Source organism: Cherax quadricarinatus, chromosome 15 (assembly GCF_038502225.1).
Source record: "Cherax quadricarinatus isolate ZL_2023a chromosome 15, ASM3850222v1, whole genome shotgun sequence".
Taxonomy (NCBI): Eukaryota; Metazoa; Arthropoda; class Malacostraca; order Decapoda; family Parastacidae; genus Cherax; species Cherax quadricarinatus.
The window spans coordinates 10781679-10803577 of NC_091306.1; the positions used below are offsets into that span (position 1 = coordinate 10781679).

At 40.6% G+C, this 21899-nt stretch overlaps 1 protein-coding gene and 1 long non-coding RNA gene across 3 annotated transcripts in view; one reads left to right on the plus strand and one right to left on the minus strand.

Annotated features, from left to right (window-relative positions):
* Positions 1–20910, minus strand: part of Pdk (pyruvate dehydrogenase kinase) — a 57758-nt gene extending 36848 nt beyond the window's left edge. The window contains exon 1 of one of the 2 annotated variants that reach the window (XM_053781090.2): positions 20678–20910. In XM_053781090.2, the coding sequence (XP_053637065.1) occupies positions 20678–20792 (115 nt within the window). In that variant the 5' untranslated portion in view covers positions 20793–20910. The remainder of the gene's footprint in view (positions 1–20677) is intronic. The other variant, XM_053781091.2, reaches the window with a different exon arrangement.
* The window catches only part of LOC138852718 (uncharacterized), a 299461-nt gene that overhangs the window by 232677 nt on the left and 44885 nt on the right, over positions 1–21899 (plus strand). The window lies entirely within an intron of this gene.

The following is a 21899-nucleotide window of genomic DNA, read 5'->3' on the forward strand; positions in this document are numbered from 1 at the left end:
CCTCGTTGTGCTCCGGGTTTTTCGTGTTTTCACGGTCGCTCTTACGTGCTAGAACTTTAATTTGTGTCATCAATCCTATACGATACATCCCTCTAGCGCCTGGAACAAATCTTGGGCGGAAAACATTATATACTGAGTCAAAAAAGGAGAATTAGTGTGCACTAGCAGAGTTTACTGCCAGAGGGGAATCATAGGCCTGTCCCGTGTGGAAAAAAAATAATAATTGAACTTTTCATGTCAGAGGAAAGAAAGTCTCCCTGATAACATTGAGTATACATAGTGTATAGTGTATACTACAGTGGCTCCCTAGTATATTGATGATAAAGGCTAAAGTGTCATTTGAAAACAGGTGAATTTGTAAATGAAGTGATAAGCCTATAGAGGCAGGTGCCAGAAGTCGCCAGAACTTACCACAGGTCAGCTGTTTTTTAATAATCTTCCTGGCTTGCCAGTGTACTCGCATATAATCTAGTGATACCAGTGATTAGCAGAATACAGTGTTGTAGTAGCAACTAACCAGTATTATAATGGTACTTAGTGGAGTGGAGTGACTTTCATTAGTTTCTTTTTCTTGAAATACGAGACGTTACTGTGAATTTCATATAACCTGTAGTTACCAGCAGTCGAAATATACACAACGAGAAGCAATTATTACTACAGAAAAAGCGTCCTTCCTCCAAAATTTGCACCAGTCAACTATAGTGATAATATAGCATTTATTGTGGTGGAGACGGAAAAAAGAAAAAAAAAAAAAAAAAAAAAAAAACAAAAAAAAAAAAAAAAAAAAAAAAAAAAAAAAAAAAAAGAGAAAAGCCAGATACAGCGATTGATAAACAAGGAGGTGACCGTTCGTCATTGTAGGAGCTGCCAGATATCACCGGCTCTTCAACACGCAAGTTATACTTTTGTATCAGTCAAATCACATATTACTCGGGTAGATAATTTCCAGTAGATCCTTCATGTGTTAGCTCAAATCACCGACCAGTATGTTTTAAAATAAGTGACCCACTGATCAGAGCAGATCGTCTGGCCCGAACCCTTGCCTGGTCCGAACCCTTGACTGGTCCGAACCCGGGACTGGTTTCAAACAGTTTCGTTGGACAATAAAGCAGACTGTAAACGGATGGGGTTGTAGGCGCCCTATAAACACAAACATTAAAAATCAGGAACGTGACGGTAAGCTGTCCAATATACAAAAAGAGTTAGAAACAGAAATACAAATAGCTAGAGCTTCATTTAAGGTTATTAATAGAATTTTCAAGAGGTTGCTAGTAGAATTGCAGTAAATCAACCATTCAAATCATTATGAAGCCCTGTGTAGTCTGTGGTCAGTCAAACAAACGGGCTTCCACATGGATAAATTGTCATTTTTGTGGAAATTGGTGTCACGCCCCTTGTGCAGATATCCCAGAACTAGCTACAAGCAGTATTAAAACAGAGAAGTGTTTTTGGGTATGCTCAAATGAGGAAAAACTGTGGACTAAAATCACAAGGGTATTAAAAGAGGACAACATCAAAGCTGCTTTCATAGAAAACCTGGAAGCTTTCTACAACAGATGGGAACATAAAATGTCTGGGCTGAATGGTACTGCCCTTGATACTGGCCATGTAGTCATAAACTGTAAGGCTGGAGGTGATGTCCTGGTAGTCAGTAAATGTGGGGCTGATAGTGCTGTCCTGGGAGACAGTAATGGTGAAGCTGGAGGTGCTGTCCTGGGAGACAGTAATGGTGAAGCTGGAGGTGCTGTCCTGGGAGACAGTAATGGTGAAGCTGGAGGTGCTGTCCTGGGAGACAGTAATGGTGAAGCTGGAGGTGCTGTCCTGGGAGACAGAAATGGTGAAGCTGGAGATACTGTCCTGGGAGACAGAAATGGTGAAGCTGGAGGTGCTGTCCTGGGAGACAGAAATGGTGAAGCTGGAGATACTGTCCTGGGAGACAGTAATGGTGAAGCTGGAGGTGCTGTCCTGGGAGACAGAAATGGTGAAGCTGGAGATACTGTCCTGGGAGACAGAAATGGTGAAGCTGGAGATATTGTCCAGGGAGTCGGGAATTATACGCAGGAAGGAATACATATAAATGACCTCATAGGGGACAGGAGCCATAGTAGGGAAACAAGTGTAGTCAAAGATAAGATAAAACCAATATTGCAAACTAGAAATACCGCAGGAAATAGCAAACAAGAGGACTCCAATAGCAATAGTGAGGATAAATTACCAAAAACAACTGGTGGGAGCTCCATTGTTGGTGCTAGGGAGGATAGAAGTAAGACAGGGAAACATGCACCAACAGGGAATACAGTCACAGAAACCCAAGGCAAGCGGAAACCAAGACTGTGCACATACTATGCACTTGGTATCTGCTGGCATGGGAAATCTGGAAAAACAGATGGGACATGCAACTATGACCACCCTAGAAAATGCCATGCCCATATGAAAACAGGAAAATGCAAACTCCCTTCCTGTAAGCTTTTTCACCCTGAAATGTGTACCTCTTCAGTACAGGAAAGACTGTGCTATAACTTAAATTGCCAGGCATACCATCTAAAGGGGACAAAAAGATACAAAACATCCAGGCCAGGGGAAAACCTGGGTAGCCACAGCCACTCAAGAGGGAGAGGTTTTTTAGTGCCAGGAAGGAAAAAAAACTGGCAGGAAATGGCAGAAATCGTACACCAAATCCAGTCATTCCTGGAGTGGAACCACAGTCGATGGCCTCCACTCCAAACCAACAGATACAGATACTAATGCCGGAAAAAAAATCCCCCCCCAGTACCAACAATACCACCAGTCCGATAACATTCTTCTTTGCAAATATACAGGGTCTAAAGCCAGCTACAAACAACAAAATACCTTTCATCCGTGGACTGCTTGCAGAGGCAAAGGCAATGTTCGCGGCTTTCACTGAGACCCACATAAAGGATCACTTGGACAACGAAGTATGGATCCCAGGTTACAACCTATACAGATGTGACAGAGTGAACAGGCAAAAGGGGGGGGTTGGCCTGTACATTGCAGAGTCACTTGTTTGCACAGAACTGCTTAATGCCTCAAATGACGTAGTGGAAGTTTTAGCAGTAAAGGTCGAGAACCAAAACCTAGTCATTGTGGTAGTCTACAAGCCTCCGGATGCAACATCCCAGCAATTCCAGGAACAGCTGTTAAAAATTGACCACTGTCTGGAAAATCTTCCAGCTCCTGCACCCAACATCTTGCTCCTGGGGGATTTCAACTTAAGGCACCTAAAATGGAGGAATATAGCAAATAATATTGTTGCAGAAATAACACCAGGAGGCAGCTCTGATGAAAACTCACACTCACACGAGCTTTTAAATCTCTGCACAAAATTCAATTTAAACCAGCAAATAATAGAGCCTACAAGACTGGAGAATACACTAGACCTCATCTTCACTAACAATGATGATCTGATAAGAAATGTCACCATATCAAAAACAATATACTCAGATCACAACATAATTGAGGTTCAGACATGTATGCATGGAGCCCCAGACCGACAAAATGAGACTAGTCATGAGGGAGCATTCACCAAATTCAACTTCAATAACAAAAACATAAAGTGGGACCAAGTAAACCAAGTCCTAACCGATATAAGCTGGGAAGATATACTAAGCAACACAGACCCAAACTTATGCCTAGAACAGATTAACTCGGTGGCACTCGATGTATGCACAAGGCTTATTCCTCTAAGAAAAAGGAGGAGTAGATGTAAAATAGAAAGAGACAGGCGCTCCCTTTACAGGCGACGGAAAAGAATAACAGAGCGGCTAAAAGAGGTCAATATATCTGAAATGCGCAGGGAGACACTGGTCAGAGAAATAGCAAGCATCGAACTTAAGCTAAAAGAATCCTTTAGGAGTCAGGAATCGCGGGAAGAACTAAAAGCCATAAATGAAATCGAAAGAAACCCAAAGTATTTCTTCTCCTATGCCAAATCAAAATCGAGAACAACGTCCAGTATTGGGCCCCTACTTAAACAAGATGGGTCCTACACAGATGACAGCAAGGAAATGAGTGAGCTACTCAAGTCCCAATATGACTCAGTTTTTAGCAAGCCGCTAACCAGACTGAGAGTCGAAGACCAAAATGAATTTTTTATGAGAGAGCCACAAAATTTGACTAACACAAGCCTATCCGATGTTATCCTGACGCCAAATGACTTCGAACAGGCGATAAATGACATGCCCATGCACTCTGCCCCAGGGCCAGACTCATGGAACTCTGTGTTCATCAAGAACTGCAAGAAGCCCCTATCACGAGCCTTTTCCATCCTATGGAGAGGGAGCATGGACACGGGGGTCGTCCCTCAGTTACTAAAAACAACAGACATAGCCCCACTCCACAAAGGGGGCAGTAAAGCAACAGCAAAGAACTACAGACCAATAGCACTAACATCCCATATCATAAAAATCTTTGAAAGGGTCCTAAGAAGCAAGATCACCACCCATCTAGAAACCCATCAGTTACACAACCCAGGGCAACATGGGTTTAGAACAGGTCGCTCCTGTCTGTCTCAACTACTGGATCACTACGACAAGGTCCTAAATGCACTAGAAGACAAAAAGAATGCAGATGTAATATATACAGACTTTGCAAAAGCCTTCGACAAGTGTGACCATGGCGTAATAGCGCACAAAATGCGCGCTAAAGGAATAACAGGAAAAGTCGGTCGATGGATCTATAATTTCCTCACTAACAGAACACAGAGAGTAGTCGTCAACAGAGTAAAGTCCGAGGCAGCTACGGTGAAAAGCTCTGTCCCACAAGGCACAGTACTAGCTCCCATCTTGTTCCTCATCCTCATATCCGACATAGACAAGGATGTCAGCCACAGCACCGTGTCTTCCTTTGCAGATGACACCCGAATCTGCATGACAGTGTCTTCCATTGCAGACACTGCAAGGCTCCAGGCGGACATCAACCAAATCTTTCAGTGGGCTGCAGAAAACAATATGAAGTTCAACGATGAGAAATTTCAATTACTCAGATATGGTAAACATGAGGAAATTAAATCTTCATCAGAGTACAAAACAAATTCTGGCCACAAAATAGAGCGAAACACCAACGTCAAAGACCTAGGAGTGATTATGTCGGAGGATCTCACCTTCAAGGACCATAACATTGTATCAATCGCATCTGCTAGAAAAATGACAGGATGGATAATGAGAACCTTCAAAACTAGGGAGGCCAAGCCCATGATGACACTCTTCAGGTCACTTGTTCTATCTAGGCTGGAATATTGCTGCACTCTAACAGCACCTTTCAAGGCAGGTGAAATTGCCGACCTAGAAAATGTACAGAGAACTTTCACGGCGCGCATAACGGAGATAAAACACCTCAATTACTGGGAGCGCTTGAGGTTTCTAAACCTGTATTCCCTGGAACGCAGGAGGGAGAGATACATGATTATATACACCTGGAAAATCCTAGAGGGACTAGTACCAAACTTGCACACGAAAATCACTCACTACGAAAGCAAAAGACTTGGCAGACGATGCACCATCCCCCCAATGAAAAGCAGGGGTGTCACTAGCACGTTAAGAGACCATACAATAAGTGTCAGGGGCCCGAGACTGTTCAACTGCCTCCCAGCACACATAAGGGGGATTACCAACAGACCCCTGGCAGTCTTCAAGCTGGCACTGGACAAGCACCTAAAGACAGTTCCTGATCAGCCGGGCTGTGGCTCGTACGTTGGTTTGCGTGCAGCCAGCAGCAACAGCCTGGTTGATCAGGCGCTGATCCACCAGGAGGCCTGGTCACAGACCGGGCCGCGGGGGCGTTGACCCCCGAAACTCTCTCCAGGTAAACTCCAGGTAAAAATACGCACGAAAGTTCGCACCACACTTTAGAACCCTAGGTGGGCGGGCAACTATTTTCTCCACGCTTTCAGCATATTTTTTTTTTTTGCCAATCTTACTGTTAGAAATACCCAAAGCGGAGACCAAACTTGGGATTATGAAAAAAGCTTTACTGTCAGATTCAGTGGCATGGTGCTGAACCAACCTTCCTCCAGCCAACGGGGTGTACTTTAATGTTTATCAGACAGGAATGGGGATTAACTTTTTCCCAGGTAGCAGCTTTGAAAAAATGAAAATTTGTTAAATATTTTTTAGGTTTATATTAATTATATTTTAATATTGTCAACTAGTACCCAGATTTTAAATGAGAAAACTTTAAAGTTTAAATATTAGTCCCTCAGTTGTGAAACTAGGGTATACCCTGTTAGAGGCCAGAAGACCTCGTACGGCTTTTCAAGGTCTAGTCGGATAGCAAATTTACCCTCGTTTACGCAGTGACAAATATATTACTGTGGAATTATCAAATTGACTATCATTATCCACATCTTCAATCACATTTTGTGAAAGTCAGTTACTCTGCTGGAGAACAAAGATCCTTAGCCCAATGATCACTATATGCTATTCAAGGTGGCCTCGAGTTAACGTCTATTATCGATTGGAATAATTTAGGTCAGGCTGATAGCTCGGTAATTTGAAACCAAGGGTCAATCTCCCGTGTTATAAATAGATTGTTACACTATCCCACACCTTCAGTACAACCGTTTGCAATGACTTACTGAAATTACGTTTATAAAACTCCTTTATATTACGACCATTTGGGCGAGTGTTCGTGTTTAGAAACAATTTAGCACTTTTGACATTATAAAAATATCTAAAACTATAATGTCCTAAATAGATTAGTCACTATGAAAACTATGTAATGTACACTGTGACCATTACCCAAAAATACCACTGATATCCGTATAGATATTAAAGCAATTAAAAGTCAGTAGAGCCTCTATTCTGATGCACCTTTATTCGTAAAATACACTATTCGGGAAAAAATCGAGGAAAAAAAAGTATGTACCAATATTCGCAAATATCACTATATTCGGAACGACGCGTAGTTTTTGAACGCTTTGTGATTCAACTTATTTTTTCTGTTATTTTCATTTTATTATTGAAAATAAGTGATGACGGTCCCGAATAAGAATAGTGAAGAAAAAAGATTAAAAGATGTACAAACCACCAATGAACTAAAAAAAAAAAAAAAAAAACTCATTTCGAAATAAAACGCGAAAATGGAGTAAGTCTTGTTGACCTAGCCAAGAAATATGGAAGGTCAACATCACAGTATATTCCATTATAAAAAAATAAAGGTGTCATAAAAAGTGCCAATGTGGCAACAGCGTTCATGTACGATTTCTTGCTTGTACAAGTTATTTTTCAAGTTTAATTAACCAATATTCTGACTTAAAAATAGTTTGTGAAGAGTAACTTTCGGGGTCTGCAACAAATTAATCCAATTTACATTATTTTCTAGGAAAAAAAAAAAAAGATCCAATATTGAGAAAATTCAATATTCAGAACACTCGGGAACCAATTAACTCCGAATACTGAGTCTACTGTAATGTTATATCTATAATCGAAAGCATATTACAAGTTTTATTTAGAAGTACAGACCCAGTTTCCAATAGAAGAGTGTCCCTTATTTTCATTCAAGAACAGCTCAAAACTTAATGGTGAAAGATGACGGCCAGAAAACATTGTCCTCCTTGACCTCTACCGGTAACTCCTAATACAACTTAATTCTGTCTACAGATTCATCTGGCTTCGTTTTCTCTAAATATACCATAAGTTGTCATTAAATCAGTGCGGTAAAAAAATCTTGTAAGAGTAATTAACAAAATAGACCTAGCCTGAAAATTTATACATTACAGAATATTTTAACACCATATCCTTTCATTTAGAATGGATGCAGGTAAACTATTCCTGAAATTTTTGGTTAGTAGGATACACAGAAACAGCGCCAATACCTGGAGTGCCTCCTGAGAATCCCTACACGGTAAAATTCCTCCCAGGAGATTTAGTAATCAATATTAAAGCCGCAGGGATGGTATGCCGCTCGGCAATAGAAACTGAAGATTCAACTGAAGATTCCACTGTAGACTCCCAAAATAAGTTCCAGCAATGATTTGTAAATATGTTGAATTGTAATCAGACTGATCCAATAATAAAGCTTTTTATGTTGATTTTAAAGTTACGTGGCGCTTTTTTGGAGTGAAGGGTCATTTTTTGGAGTTGCGCTTCACTGATTGGTACATCTTAAGGCTCTTTATAAAAAAAAATGTACGGCCTTCCAACACCATAGTCTGCGACAGGTCTCCTTTGGGGGTTGCACAATGCTGTGTAGCACATTATCAAGCTCATTATTTAATACAAAATCAGGCGCATGGTATTAGCAGGTGTCAGCTTCACTCGTCTTGCGTCTACCGTTTTCAATCGGAGGAAGACTATGCGGGGATTCACACAACCTGAGCAGTGTTGAACATCATGTGATACAATTTTGTAATTTCCTTTCCTCATCTTCTAGCTTATTCTTAGTTTCTAAAGAGAGTCTTCGCAAGTGGAAAAAATAAATAAAAGGGAATTCTTCAAAAGAAAATACCTCGATTCTTATTAACTATAAATCCGGTTGGGTAATATTTACCTGGGTCGATCTGTTCCCCGAATATTATATACCCACTAAAGAAACTTATGATTAATATAATTTAAAGTAATTTTTTTTTACATGTTACCTGGTCATCTTTCTCAACATTAGCAATGTGGTTCCTGAACACCCACCTTTCTACCCACTCACGTGAGGAATTTATAGCGGGAATCATGCCAAGCAGGTGAAAAGATGGGAGGGTGCCAGGTAGTGACGTCAGAAGGTGGATGATGTGTACGTGATTACTGCCAGGGGTAGAGATTGTATCATTACCACCATCTCTCCCTCCCTATCTCATGTACAACGCTAGTCATTACCATTCACTACACTGGTATGCTCTGTTCATCATACAGTAACATCAAACTCCACACATAAGAGCTCTTGGCAAGAGAACTCAAGGTCGCTTGAATACTGCCCGACAGATTTTAATGGCTTTTATATTTATCCATTCACCAACGAGTGAGTGACTCGACTAGAGGAGAAACATCGTGTTCTTGCTACCTCTCCTACTCACGATTTCCCCACTACACCTTACATAATACTATAAGATAACCTTCTCTTTGCACATGGCTGAAATTATACATACCCCTTGCTGTTCACTCTCACACTCAATGTTATTGCCAGACTTATCAAACAGCCGAATAACATCCCGTATCTCGGTTGCTAGAGCACTCAAATCTATAAAGGTCTATGGTTACCTGGAGGTTATTCCGGGGATCAACGCCCCCGCGGCCCGGTCCACGACCAGGCCTCCCGATGGATCAGGGCCTGATCAACTAGGCTGTTACTGCTGGCCGCACGCAGTACGACGTACGAGCCACAGCCCGGCTGATCCGGCACTGACTTTAGGTATCTGTTCAGCTCTCTCTTGAAGGCAGCCAGGGGTTTATTGGCAATTCCCCTAATGCTTGATGGGAGGCTGTTGAACAGTTTTGGGCCCCGGACACTTATGGTGTTTTCTCTTAGTGTACCAATGGCGCCCCTACTTTTTATTGGCGGCATTTTGCATCGCCTGCCCAGTCTTTTACTTTCGTAGGGAGTGATTTCTGTGTGCAGATTTGGGACCATTCCTTCCAAGATGGCCCGGGTTCGATTCCCGGCGGGTGGAAACATTTCGACACGTTTCCTTACACCTGTTGTCCTGTTCACCTAGCAGCAAATAGGTACCTGGGTGTTAGTCGACTGGTGTGGGTCGCATCCTGGGGGACAAGATTAAGGACCCCAGTGGAAATAAGTTAGTCCTCGATGACGCACTGACTTTCTTGGGTTATCCTGGGTGGCTAATCCCCCGGGGTTAAAAATCCGAACGAAATCTTATCTTACTTAATGCGGGTGGAAACATCGGGTCGTGTTTCCTGTATATTTCATCCTGCCCTCTTATGCCTATCCCCGCCCTCCACACATGCCCCACCACGAGGTTTTACGAGTCTGGCTACTCTACCCTCCAGGTAGACAGACCTAGCAGTAAACATGTACCTGGGTCTTACCCTACTGGTGTGGGTCTCATCCTGTGGACAAAACCTAATTTGCCCGATATTCTCTGCATAACAAGGGGCTTTCTATATAGTACGTCAGTGATGTCAGCTAGGTCTGTATACGTTGTACATGTAAAAATTATTATTATACATCTGTTCACATACTGAGCAGTGCGTGTTGTGAACACGTGCACATTTGTATATACCGGTAAAATTTTAATAGTCGAGTTTCGTAAAAATCTGCATTAGCAATGTAAATTTTCACTAAACTTTTTTTTTTCAAGCAAACATATTTTATTAACAGATATCGACGTGTTTTCACAGTCCACATGCGAGGCTGCGACGTGACAAAGTCGTTCAACACATCTTTCCCAATGAGCAAAAAGGGATACTCGAGGCCCCACCCGCTCAACCTTCAGAGAATGAGGGAGGGAGGGGGAGAGAAGAGAAAAAGAGCGATAGGCGAGAGAATTTAAATTCAAATGTTTATTTCTCTGTAGATTACAATGTGTGGTTTACATAAGATAATTATAAAATAAAGTACTTATTGCAAAGAAGGCCACTAGTACGCCTAGGCATTTCGGGCAGACTACACAGGTTATGAATCATACTGGTATTAATGTGAGGTAGCTAGATTTACAAGTGAGGTAGTTCAACACATTTAAAAAAAATAACAATTAGTTTATGAATTAATGACTGTTAGAGAATAAGAAAGATGCTAGACAAGGGGAGGAGTGAGATGCAAGACAAGCGAGAGCAGAGACGAGGAAAAAAAAAAAAGGTAGTGATGGAGATGTAACGGCTACAGGGTATATATACTTCCGCGCACTTCACCTCCAGTCTGGTGGTTCCAACCCATTTCTCCCCCACCCACCCAACTCCTATCCCATACCAGACATAACCAGTTGACACACACATGCTCTCTCCTCCCCTCTCCCAGGGAGGCGGCATCACCCGGGGCACTATTACCCTACCCCTCGCCTCGCTAAAATGTCATCAGAATCGCCATGACCACTTATATACACACTGCACATAATTCTCAAATATTAAAAAATGGAGCTATACCTTATATCAAATCGTATTCCAGTTGTCTAATCGTAAAAATATTGGGCATTTCATATAATAAATGGTAAGCATTATCCGTACCACAAATGGAATTGCGATTTGTCACGTGTGTAATAATTGATAGGGATATTAATATTTATATAAAGTAGTGTAGGTGTGTAATATTGGTGTGACTTGTATACTGTAAGAAGTTGGGGACAGTGAAATTATTGTAACTTAAAAATTAATATTCTGATAAAAGAAAATTTATTACACACCTCGAAATATCATTAAATTTATATGTACAAGATTTTTTTTTTTTTTTTTGGGGGGGGGGAAGCGTAGAAGACTGGGTAACGTGAACCTTGGCTTAGCAAGTGATGCGTAATTTAATCCTGTGTAATCGCGGCCGATAGAAATAACTTCTGCATAGTTGCTTCATTGCAAGATAAGACGTATATCTAGAAGGTCTAGAAGGGTCAAGATATACAACTGTTGGCACAGTGATAAGAATAATTATTATGCTGAGCTGTCTTATATAAGAATAATTATTCTTATTATGCTGACAGTTGTATTATATATCTGGACCCTTCCAGATGCATGTCTTCTTCGTTTATCTTTAGTGAAATAACCGAGCCTCTTAAATCATATGTATACCTGCCAACCAGATTGGCCACTAAGGCATCAGATTTTTTTTTCTAATTCTTACTAAAGTCATCTGACTCTTAGAGGGCTGTTCTAGATTGGCGGGTAGCATCATTGAACTTTAAAATGGGAAAAGGTTTAATGAACTAGTGCTTCGTGATGCCAAAGGATGCTATAGATGGCTCTGAAGGGAATATCGAAGAATGTGCGAGAGTTATGTCAAAAGGGATGCCAAAAGAGGGGTAGAATGGTTATTTACTTCATCTATGGTGTAAAAAAAAAAACTGCTCTCACAAGATATGCATAGGGTGTATAATGGTTACCTAAGCTCTTTCCAGTACCAGTAAATTCTTATACAATGTCTAGGAGTCTGGATATAACGGACTAAACTATAATGACAATTTAAGCACCTGTGTGAACTTTTATATGTATTCTCCACACTACTATTATGAGTGATACTGAACTATCCACGGTGCTATTCTCGATGATATATACTTGTCATTGCGGTATTATATATATACAATATATATACAATATATATACAATATATATACAATATATATATACATATATACATACATATATACATACATATATACATACATATATACATACATATATACATACATATATACATACATATATACATACATATATACATACATATATACATACATATATACATACATATATACATATACATATATATATATGTATATATATATGTATATATATATGTATACATATATATATATATATACATATATATATACATATATATATATATATATATGACGTCCAACAAAGAGATGAAGGGCTATTATTAACGGCAGGACGGGAAGTTTACCTCCACTATTATTAACGGCAGGACGGGAAGTTTACCTCCACTATTATTAACGGCAGGACGGGAAGTTTACCTCCACTATTATTAACGGCAGGACGGGAAGTTTACCTCCACTATTATTAACGGCAGGACGGGAAGTTTACCTCCACTATTATTAACGGCAGGACGGGAAGTTTACCTCCACTATTATTAACGGCAGGACGGGAAGTTTACCTCCACTATTATTAACGGCAGGACGGGAAGTTTATCTCCACTATTATTAAGCACCTCGACTAACGAGACCACCTTAATCTACAAATGGAAACAATATGAAGGTCAAGTCCTGAAACCCCTCAAATGCTTGACGACGGGAATTGGACCGATCTTCCCCTTTCCTTAGGTCGAACCTGATCCCCTCCCATTCCCTACGGGTGTTGCGCTCTCCCATAAATTTGTTACTCGGCTTAGAGTCCCAATTCCAACTATCAGTAAGTAAATTAATGTTACGTTCCTGCAGGTTGTGCCTGATCAAGTTCAGCAGCAGTGCGAACCTGAAGCACTATAGCTTGGTTGACCAGGCGAGGCGTAGACCTATTAACTGCAAAGGATTAAAACTAGTAAAATATCTATAAAACTAGCGTACATAAACTTCGTTGACACCATAGGATAAGTCCCACCAAAGTTGGTAAGTTTCGTGCCAGATCTACCAGCGCACACGTGAGCGCCGGCACGTACGCCCTAGTCGCGCATGTGACGTAACACTGTCAGCATGTACGCACCAGTCGTGCATGTGACGTAACACTGTCAGCATGTACACACCAGTCGCGCATGTGACGTAACACTTAGCATGTACGCACTAGTCGCGCATGTGACGTAACACTGTTAGCATGTACGCACTAGTCGCGCATGTGACGTAACACTGTCAGCATGTACGCGCATGTGACATCCATTACCAGTATGTATGCACCGGCCGCGTATGTGACGCATCCTTCCGCCCTCCCCCAGACAGCTACGCATGACACCAGAACTCCCACATACAACACGTGATAATATGCCACTTATGCGATACTAATCAGCTTTAAGGTAACATTTAGATATATGGATAATGAAATGCTGAAAAAGCTGTCCACAACATACTTGGAACCAGAACTGGAACATGCAGCGGTAGTATATTCATTCCAAAAAAACTAGGGAAACTAGAAAAAGGCCAAGAAACTAAATGGTTCCTAGAGCTAAACGAAAAAAAATGCGAAGAGAAGCTGAAAACACGATGCCATCATCGAGACAATAATAAAGATTATAAAAGATAAAAATTGATGATGACCTAACTCCAACTGGCAAGAGGCCGTAATTACAAATAAAAGCTGCTGAAAGGATACTTTAAAGTTTTTCTTTGGAAGCAGCCTTAGGAAAATGCCCGGTGGCCTGGTGGCTAAAGCTCCCGCTTCACACACGGAAGGCCCGGGTTCGATTCCCGGCGGGTGGAAACATTTCGACACGTTTCCTTACACCTGTTGTCCTGTTCACCTAGCAGCAAATAGGTACCTGGGTGTTAGTCGACTGGTGTGGGTCGCATCCTGGGGGACAAGATTAAGGACCCCAATGGAAATAAGTTAAGACAGTCCTCGATGACGCACTGACTTTCTTGGGTTATCCTGGGTGGCTAATCCTCTGGGGTTAAAAATCCGAACGAAATCTTATCTAGAGCGTCCTACAACTCCTACGGGAGGGAGGGGGAGGAGTGGACCTACAACACAATCCTGAAGGCGGGATATCATGAGCTTAGTTCTGTTTCTTTAGCCACAAATAGGCCATCACTGCCACGAATGTCAATACTGGCACATGCAGTCGCACATGCGACTTCAACACCAGCATATATGCACTAATAATAATGCATAGTGCTATTCAGCACACCCTGACGTTCCCATTTAAGCCTAAGTTGGGCGGTCCATATTTCCCAATTGACTGCATTACGTCAATAAAGCGAAAGCTGCCTTATTACTAGGTACTCACGGCAGCGTCTTGGGCTTACGTCTGAAAGTCCTGGGTTTGAGTCAGCTCAAGTGGAGGCGTTAGGCAAGTTCCCTTGTAGAAGCCTTAAAGAAGAAACTGGACAAGTATCTTCATCAGGTGCCAGATCAACCAGGCTGTGATGGATATGTGGGGCAGCGGGCCTCCAGCAGCAGCAACAGCCTAGTTGACCAGGCGAGCACTAGACGAGCCTGACCCCATGACCGGGCTCCGAGAGACTACTTGGAGAGTAGAGAGACTCGAAACTCAAAGGTATGTTGCTTTTGTTCATCTAGCACTGAGTAGGTATCTGGGTGTTACCAGACTGTTGCGAGTCACATTCTAGGGATGAAGATAAAAGGACCTCGCATACTGGGTGTACGTGGGTCAATCTTCGGCAAGGGTGGAACGTGGGGCATGTTTCCTTACATCTACTGTCCCTGTTCACCTAGCAGTAGGTAGGTAGAGTGAGTAGACTGGTGTGGATTGCATCCTGGGGGACAACATTAAAGGACCCCAATGGAAATAAGACAGATAGGCCTCTATGACGCACTGACTATTGGCTGGCTAACCTTCAGTGTTAAAAAATCCCAACAAATCTCATCTTACTAACCTTCAAGGTTAATAATCGCAATAAAATTATCTCTTCTCACAAGCCAGCTAACACGGGCCACGGAACCTCACTGGCAATTATCAAATTCAAACATGCAATATGCTAAATACATATTACAGCATCTAAAGACGGCACTTATACGATATTACACAAATAAACATAAGCAAGCATCTGCATCTCGCACAAAGTCTCTCGTCCAATCACATGAAAGTTAACTAGCCCCAGCCTCCGTCGTAGCCAATTACGTGACTTCCACCCACGCTATCTATACCCTTACCTCTCATCTGTATAAATGTAACTGGCAATATTCCAGGGTTAGTATAAGCAAAAAACCGTGTCTCGTCCATGCAGAGGTCTCGGCCAATCACGTCGATGCCACCTCGGCCCTGCCTCCGCCTCAGCCAATACATGACGCTAGCACGTCAAGGGCAAATGATGCCCAGACACATGGAAGGTACCGTAACACCACAATACCCGATTCTTAATCATATAATACACGCAGTATTTTCAGAAATTAAAAATGACATTGCAAATTAGTATATTGTGATTATATTCATGGAAAGATTAGGCTAAAACCATGCATACAAATACAACACGCACAACTATTCACAACATACACATATTCTTCCAGATTTACGATTACCGTGTTATGTGCATTATCGAAACAGTATTTACTTAATTTTAATCCCACTACAAACTGGAATAATTTTATTTTATCCTGTGTGTAAGGACAATCATGTGACACCCACCTTACTCCTTTAAGTCAACCACCACCTGCGGTCTGCAACTTTGCAAAAAACTTGCTGCCAAATGGGCATGTTGCCAGGTACATTCATCCATGATCTATACAAGCTGTATTATGTACTCGTCCTTCACCGCAACCTCTAACAGAATTTAAATTTAAATATTTAAAACAATTACATCCAATGATTATCTTATTAATGGTGCGAAAAACAGACAAGTAGATGAAGAAGATATGCGTAACACTTGGGTATCTTCATTGCCCAAACGTTTCGGATGGAGCAGCCTTCTTCACTTGAATACAGACGAGACAAACCGGACACATCAAACGAAGAGTTTCGGCAATAAAGATGCCTCAGCGATGCAAATGTTTCTTATTCATTTAAATCTAACAATTTGTTCTTTGCTTCATCGTATTCATTAGACTAAGGATACATACAAGTTACTGTGTTTGACACTGCTGAATACGAATGATTCTCGAGTGTTATATATTACCTCTGCTACTGCACTGAAGTATGCCTGGAGAGGGTCTCTTTAGTCAACGCCCCCGCGGCCAGGTCTGAGACCAGGCCTCGTGGTGGATCAGGGGTGGCCTGGTGGCTAAAGCTCCCGCTTCACACACGGAGGTCCCGGGTTCGATTCCCGGCGGGTGGAAACATTTCGACACGTTTCCTTACACCTGTTGTCCTGTTCATCTAGCAGCAAATAGGTACCTGGGTGTTAGTCGACTGGTGTGGGTCGCATCCTGGGGGACAAGATTAAGGACCCCAATGGAAATAAGTTAGTCCTCGATGACGCACTGACTTTCTTGGGTTATCCTGGGTGGCTAACCCTCCGGGGTTAAAAATCCGAACGAAATATTATCTTATCTTATCTTAACCAGGGTCATTAGCACTTAAGAGGTACGATGCTCGCGGTTGGTGTCCCAGTCTCCTGGCAGCACCTTAACTAAATCACAACGATCCGTTCCACCTAAATTTCCAATTGAGGGATCCTTGACAATCCGGACTTAGTCTAACCTCGATAACTAATACAAACGATAGAGAAGTTACGTCACGGATAATCTCGACAAGGTCATTTCCAAATATTACACGGATTAAACCCGGGTAATTCGACTGTGAGCTGAATGCAACATCATTGCATATTTGAATACAAGAAACTGACGGAATAAGAGTAAAATATGGCAAACTACTTTCTTGTTGCCACTGCAACTATTACAATTATTAACTTAATTCGGTTTTTTTTTCCATGGGACAAACAATGTCATCCATTTTTTTTACGTGATAATACGAAAAATAAGAATTTAACTTTTTTTTTATTTATTAAATGGGTTGTACAAAGGAGACATTTTGGACAAACAGTAAAGCTTTATTTTTATATTAATTTAATAACGTAAACCAACGCAACTCAACCAAACCCAGTCTTCACCAGTCTTAAAATTCTGATTAGGTCTGGTAACATTAGGCACAAAATATAAATATCTCCATTCCACAACACTTAACACTGGATGGAGAATGCGCTCGGGTTTAATACCGGAGAATCTACATACATCTAATATGATAAATTAGACACGTGCAACTCTTCAGTGGCTTCATCAGTCTATACAAAGGAGAATCATGAATAACAGGAGGAGAATGGGGTAATCAGTCCCTCAGCATTTAGTCGATGTGGTCAGTCCATCAATCTTGAATAGAATACGGCACAAGTGCGGAGAAGGAGCTTATAAACCGTAGGCAGGAGAGGTGCAGCAGTCATAGGTGGTGTCACATTTGTTCAATGTGGAAGTAGGTCGTGCTCAAATGTGACACCACCTATGACTGCTGCACCTCTCCTGCCTACGGTTTATAAGCTCCTCCGCACTTATGCCGTATTCCATTCAAGATTGGTGGACCGACCACATCTACTCAAGGTTGAGGGACTGATTACCCCATTCTCCTCCTGTTCATGATTCTCCCTTTGTATGGACTGATGAAGCCACTGTGGCGAAACGTTTCCTCAATAAAGATACCCAAGAGTTGCACATGTGTAATTTATCAACGTGTCGGTTCTGTGAACCATTCATCTACAATACATCTAATATATAGATAATTAAGACGAGTATATGTAGTTGGCAGGAGTCTACTACTCACGCGACCTTCCACCTGACTCCTGCCTATATATAAATATATATAAATATATATAAATATATATATATATATATATATATATATATATATATATATATATATATATATATACTCGTTTTAGTTATGTTCGGTAAAAGGACACAAATGTGACATTTTATTGTGGCATCTTTTCGCTCCGGAGAGAAAAAACGTTGCTACAATAAAATATCACATTAGTTGCACTTGTGTCCTTTTACCTAACATTGTCGGTAATTCTACAAACATTAATACTTTCGTAGTTATCTCTGTATTAGGACTGAAGTCATTCGTGGCGAAAAGTTTCCTTTAATAAATCTCCTGAATTGTACACGTCTTTTTTTCACAATCTGCATAGTAAAAAACTACACACCCAGGCCTAAACTAAATGATGACCTTCAATAATTATTTCAAGTATTCAGAATATTGTTTTAAGTCTACTTCTGTGTTGGGCAAAGATTCCAATGAATGTACTGACAAAGCTCCTGCAGTGCGAAACGTTGCCGCAATAAAATGTCACATTAGTTGCACGTGTTTTACCTACTAAGTTACTTGAACTTTGATCCGTACAAGTAATCTTTCACTTTATAAGGAATCTCATACGAGAAGAGATTGAACCATGAACCCTCACTATCTTGAAAGATTTAAAATGAGAGATATCGGCGAGTTATACAAGTGGACGATATGTATAAACAAAGGCGATATAAATTAAGACACATATGCAACAGTTAGGCATCTTTATTTCGAAACGTTTCGCCTACACAGTAGGCTTCTTCAGTCGAATACAGAAAGTAGGCAGGAACAGTAGAGATGTGAAGACGATGTAATCAGTCCATCACCCTTAAAGTTTAGAGGTGGTCAGTCCCTCAGTCTGGAGAAGAGCATTGTTCCATAGTATGAAACATATTGTTTCATACTATGGGTGATGGACTGATTACATCGTCTTCACATCTCTACTGTTCCTGCCTACTTTCTGTATTCGACTGAAGAAGCCTACTGTGTAGGCGAAACGTTTCGGAATAAAGTTGCCTAACTGTTGCCTATGTGTCTTACCTACCAATCTTGACTTGATGGACTGACCACATCGACTCAAGGTTGAAGGACTGATTACCTCATTCTCCTCCTGTTCTTCAAGTTTCTTCTATGTATGGACTGATGAAGCCAGTGTGTAATAAAGTTGGTAGAATTACCGACAATATGTAAAGTAAAAGCACACAAGTGCAACTAATGTGACATTTGCTACTCTTGGGTATCTTTATGTGACATTGATCAAGGCTTGATAAAGCTCCTGGAGAACGAAACGTTGCCACAATAAATGTCACATTAGTTGCACTTGTGTCCTTTTACTTTACAAGCCACTGTGTGATTGAAACGTTTCCTCAATAAAGATACCCAAGAGTTGCACATGTGTCTAACGTGTCGGTTCTTTTAACCATTCATCTACAATATTCATCTAGAAAACAGTTCTGTATTGGCTTTAACGGTGGAAATAAATGGTATAAAATACCGACACATTGGCTTTAACGTTGATAATCGATACCGACAAAGTGGCTTAAACATTTGGAAAACATTTAATGAGCACAGCATGAAGAAATTAAATAACTAAAGGCTTCGAGCACTCCAATCAATTATATTAAATTCGACCAATGCGACAGAGTGAACTTTTAGATAAATTCTGCAATGGGGAGAGAGGTCCTGCCCAGGTGCCAAAGGTGGAGAAAATAAAATCATTTACTTATTTATTATCCGTGTTTTAACACATTTCATAATTAAATCAGCAGTACTAGCAGTGCTATTTTAACACATCATATTTAAGGAAATAAAACTATTAAACTAACAGCGGTGTCTTAACGGTTACGTAACCAGTCACGTTAAAGAGTCCGTTGGGTCCGAATTAGGTACAGTACTGGCTTTCTAACAAAGAAAGTCTCATTTTTAAGTACCGCAACCTCGTATTAATGCTCAAGTTTGCATTATTCGATTAATTTAGAGAAATTAATTTACAAATTGACAAAGATTTTACTTATTCTATCAGTTTAAATGTGTAGGGTCTTCGAGGCACGTAACAAATTTTTGTTATCGAAAGCACCTCCATTATTTTGCCGACAAACAATATGCCTACAGGACAGGACAAAGTTAAACACAAAACACATTTTATCGATTAATACTAATCAAAATAATGAAATTAAAAAAAAACACGCGTACTACGGCCCCGTTATAATGAATACATTTATCATGACTAAAGTTCGTTGTTTGATGATCAACAGAATGCGAGTTATCGTTCATGTAAGAAAATAAGATAAGATAAGGGCCTTCAAGAACATGCAGGGGAAAAAAAGTCATGGGAATGTAATGTCATTCTGAGAAAAGTAGTGTGGCCTACGTGATGATCTGCGCGACGCTCACGGGAAACCTGCTCTAACTTAAAACTTTCCTTGTGAAACAATGTCGAGTTTCGTGTGTCTCGAAACTTTAAAACAGGATTTATAGTGTTAGGTAAAAGGACACAGGTGCAACTAATGTGACATTTGACTGTGGCAACGTTTCTCTCCACTCCTGGATAGCGAAACGTTGCCACAATAAAATGTCACATTAGATGCACCTATGTCCCTTTACCTAAAATATTGTCAGTAATTCTACCAACATTAATACAAGATTAAAAAAAAATAATTTTACTCACCAAAATCCGTAAATTGTTGCATGGACAAGGGAGATGGGTTAAATTGAGAGTAATAATCGAGTCTCTGTTCCATGAGAGCCCGAGCTTGGCGGTATAACACCCTGTAGATCCTCATGGTGGATACACGGAGCTGGGATGCTTGCGATGCTTGCACAAGTACAGAACTAACTTGGGACCCCAAGGATACATCCGTATACTCTCAGCTGGCACGGATGTCTGACAGCTCAGTGGTGCACTACTGAGCACGTCATCTGCGCAGCTGCTGCCGCTGTGTTCCAACAATGTTGCCACATTCATTACGTCATTCGTACCTGGTAACCTATATGGAGGTCCGTATGACTTATCGAAATTTCCTACCTAAAGGCGAATCTTTGTCCACATTGTCAATCATTCAATTATTGGCCACATACAATGCGTACTTCAGTAACAGTTGGAATATGAATTATTGTGCTATACAGGTACATTGTTATAAACTGCCTTACAAAAATAATCCAGATTGTTGCACTTAATATCAGAGATTGTCAATGGTCCAAGTCGGACCGAAACGTCGTCGTAGGCTTCTCTCTTTTATGTGCGAGTTATTTGTGTATATAACCAGGAGCCTTGTATAAAGTATGTTATAATGTCAGCTATTTCTATATTAATTATATTTAAAGTAAAATGAAACAATTGCAACTAATGTGACATTTTATTGTGGGAACATTTCGCTCTCCAGGAGCTTTGTCAAGCCGTTACGGCTTGACAAAACTCCTGGAGAGCGAAACGTTGCCACAATAAAATGTCACATTAGTTGCACTTGTGTCCTTTTACTTTACATATTGTCGGTAATTCTACCAACATTATTACATTAATTATATAATAAGAACATAAAAATGGAGGAACACTGCAGCAGGCCTACTGCCTTTTACCAGAGCCATCAAAGAATTTGCTTCAGTACCTTACCTAAAGATAATCTTTATCACATTGCATAACTCATTACTCATTATTTTGCTAACTTCTTTCACACGTTAAATATATTTATGTAATGGTTAACAAACGAGGAACATTACATAAATAACCCCTCCATAGGAGACTGAAATTTATGACGACGTTTCGGTCCGACTTGGGACCATTAAATAGTGTAGTGGAAAAACAAGATAACATAGTTGCTTATTTCCAAGGATTAATTTAATTTTGTTCCTCAAACAGAATTAATTTAATGTTAAAAAACCACCTGTTGTTT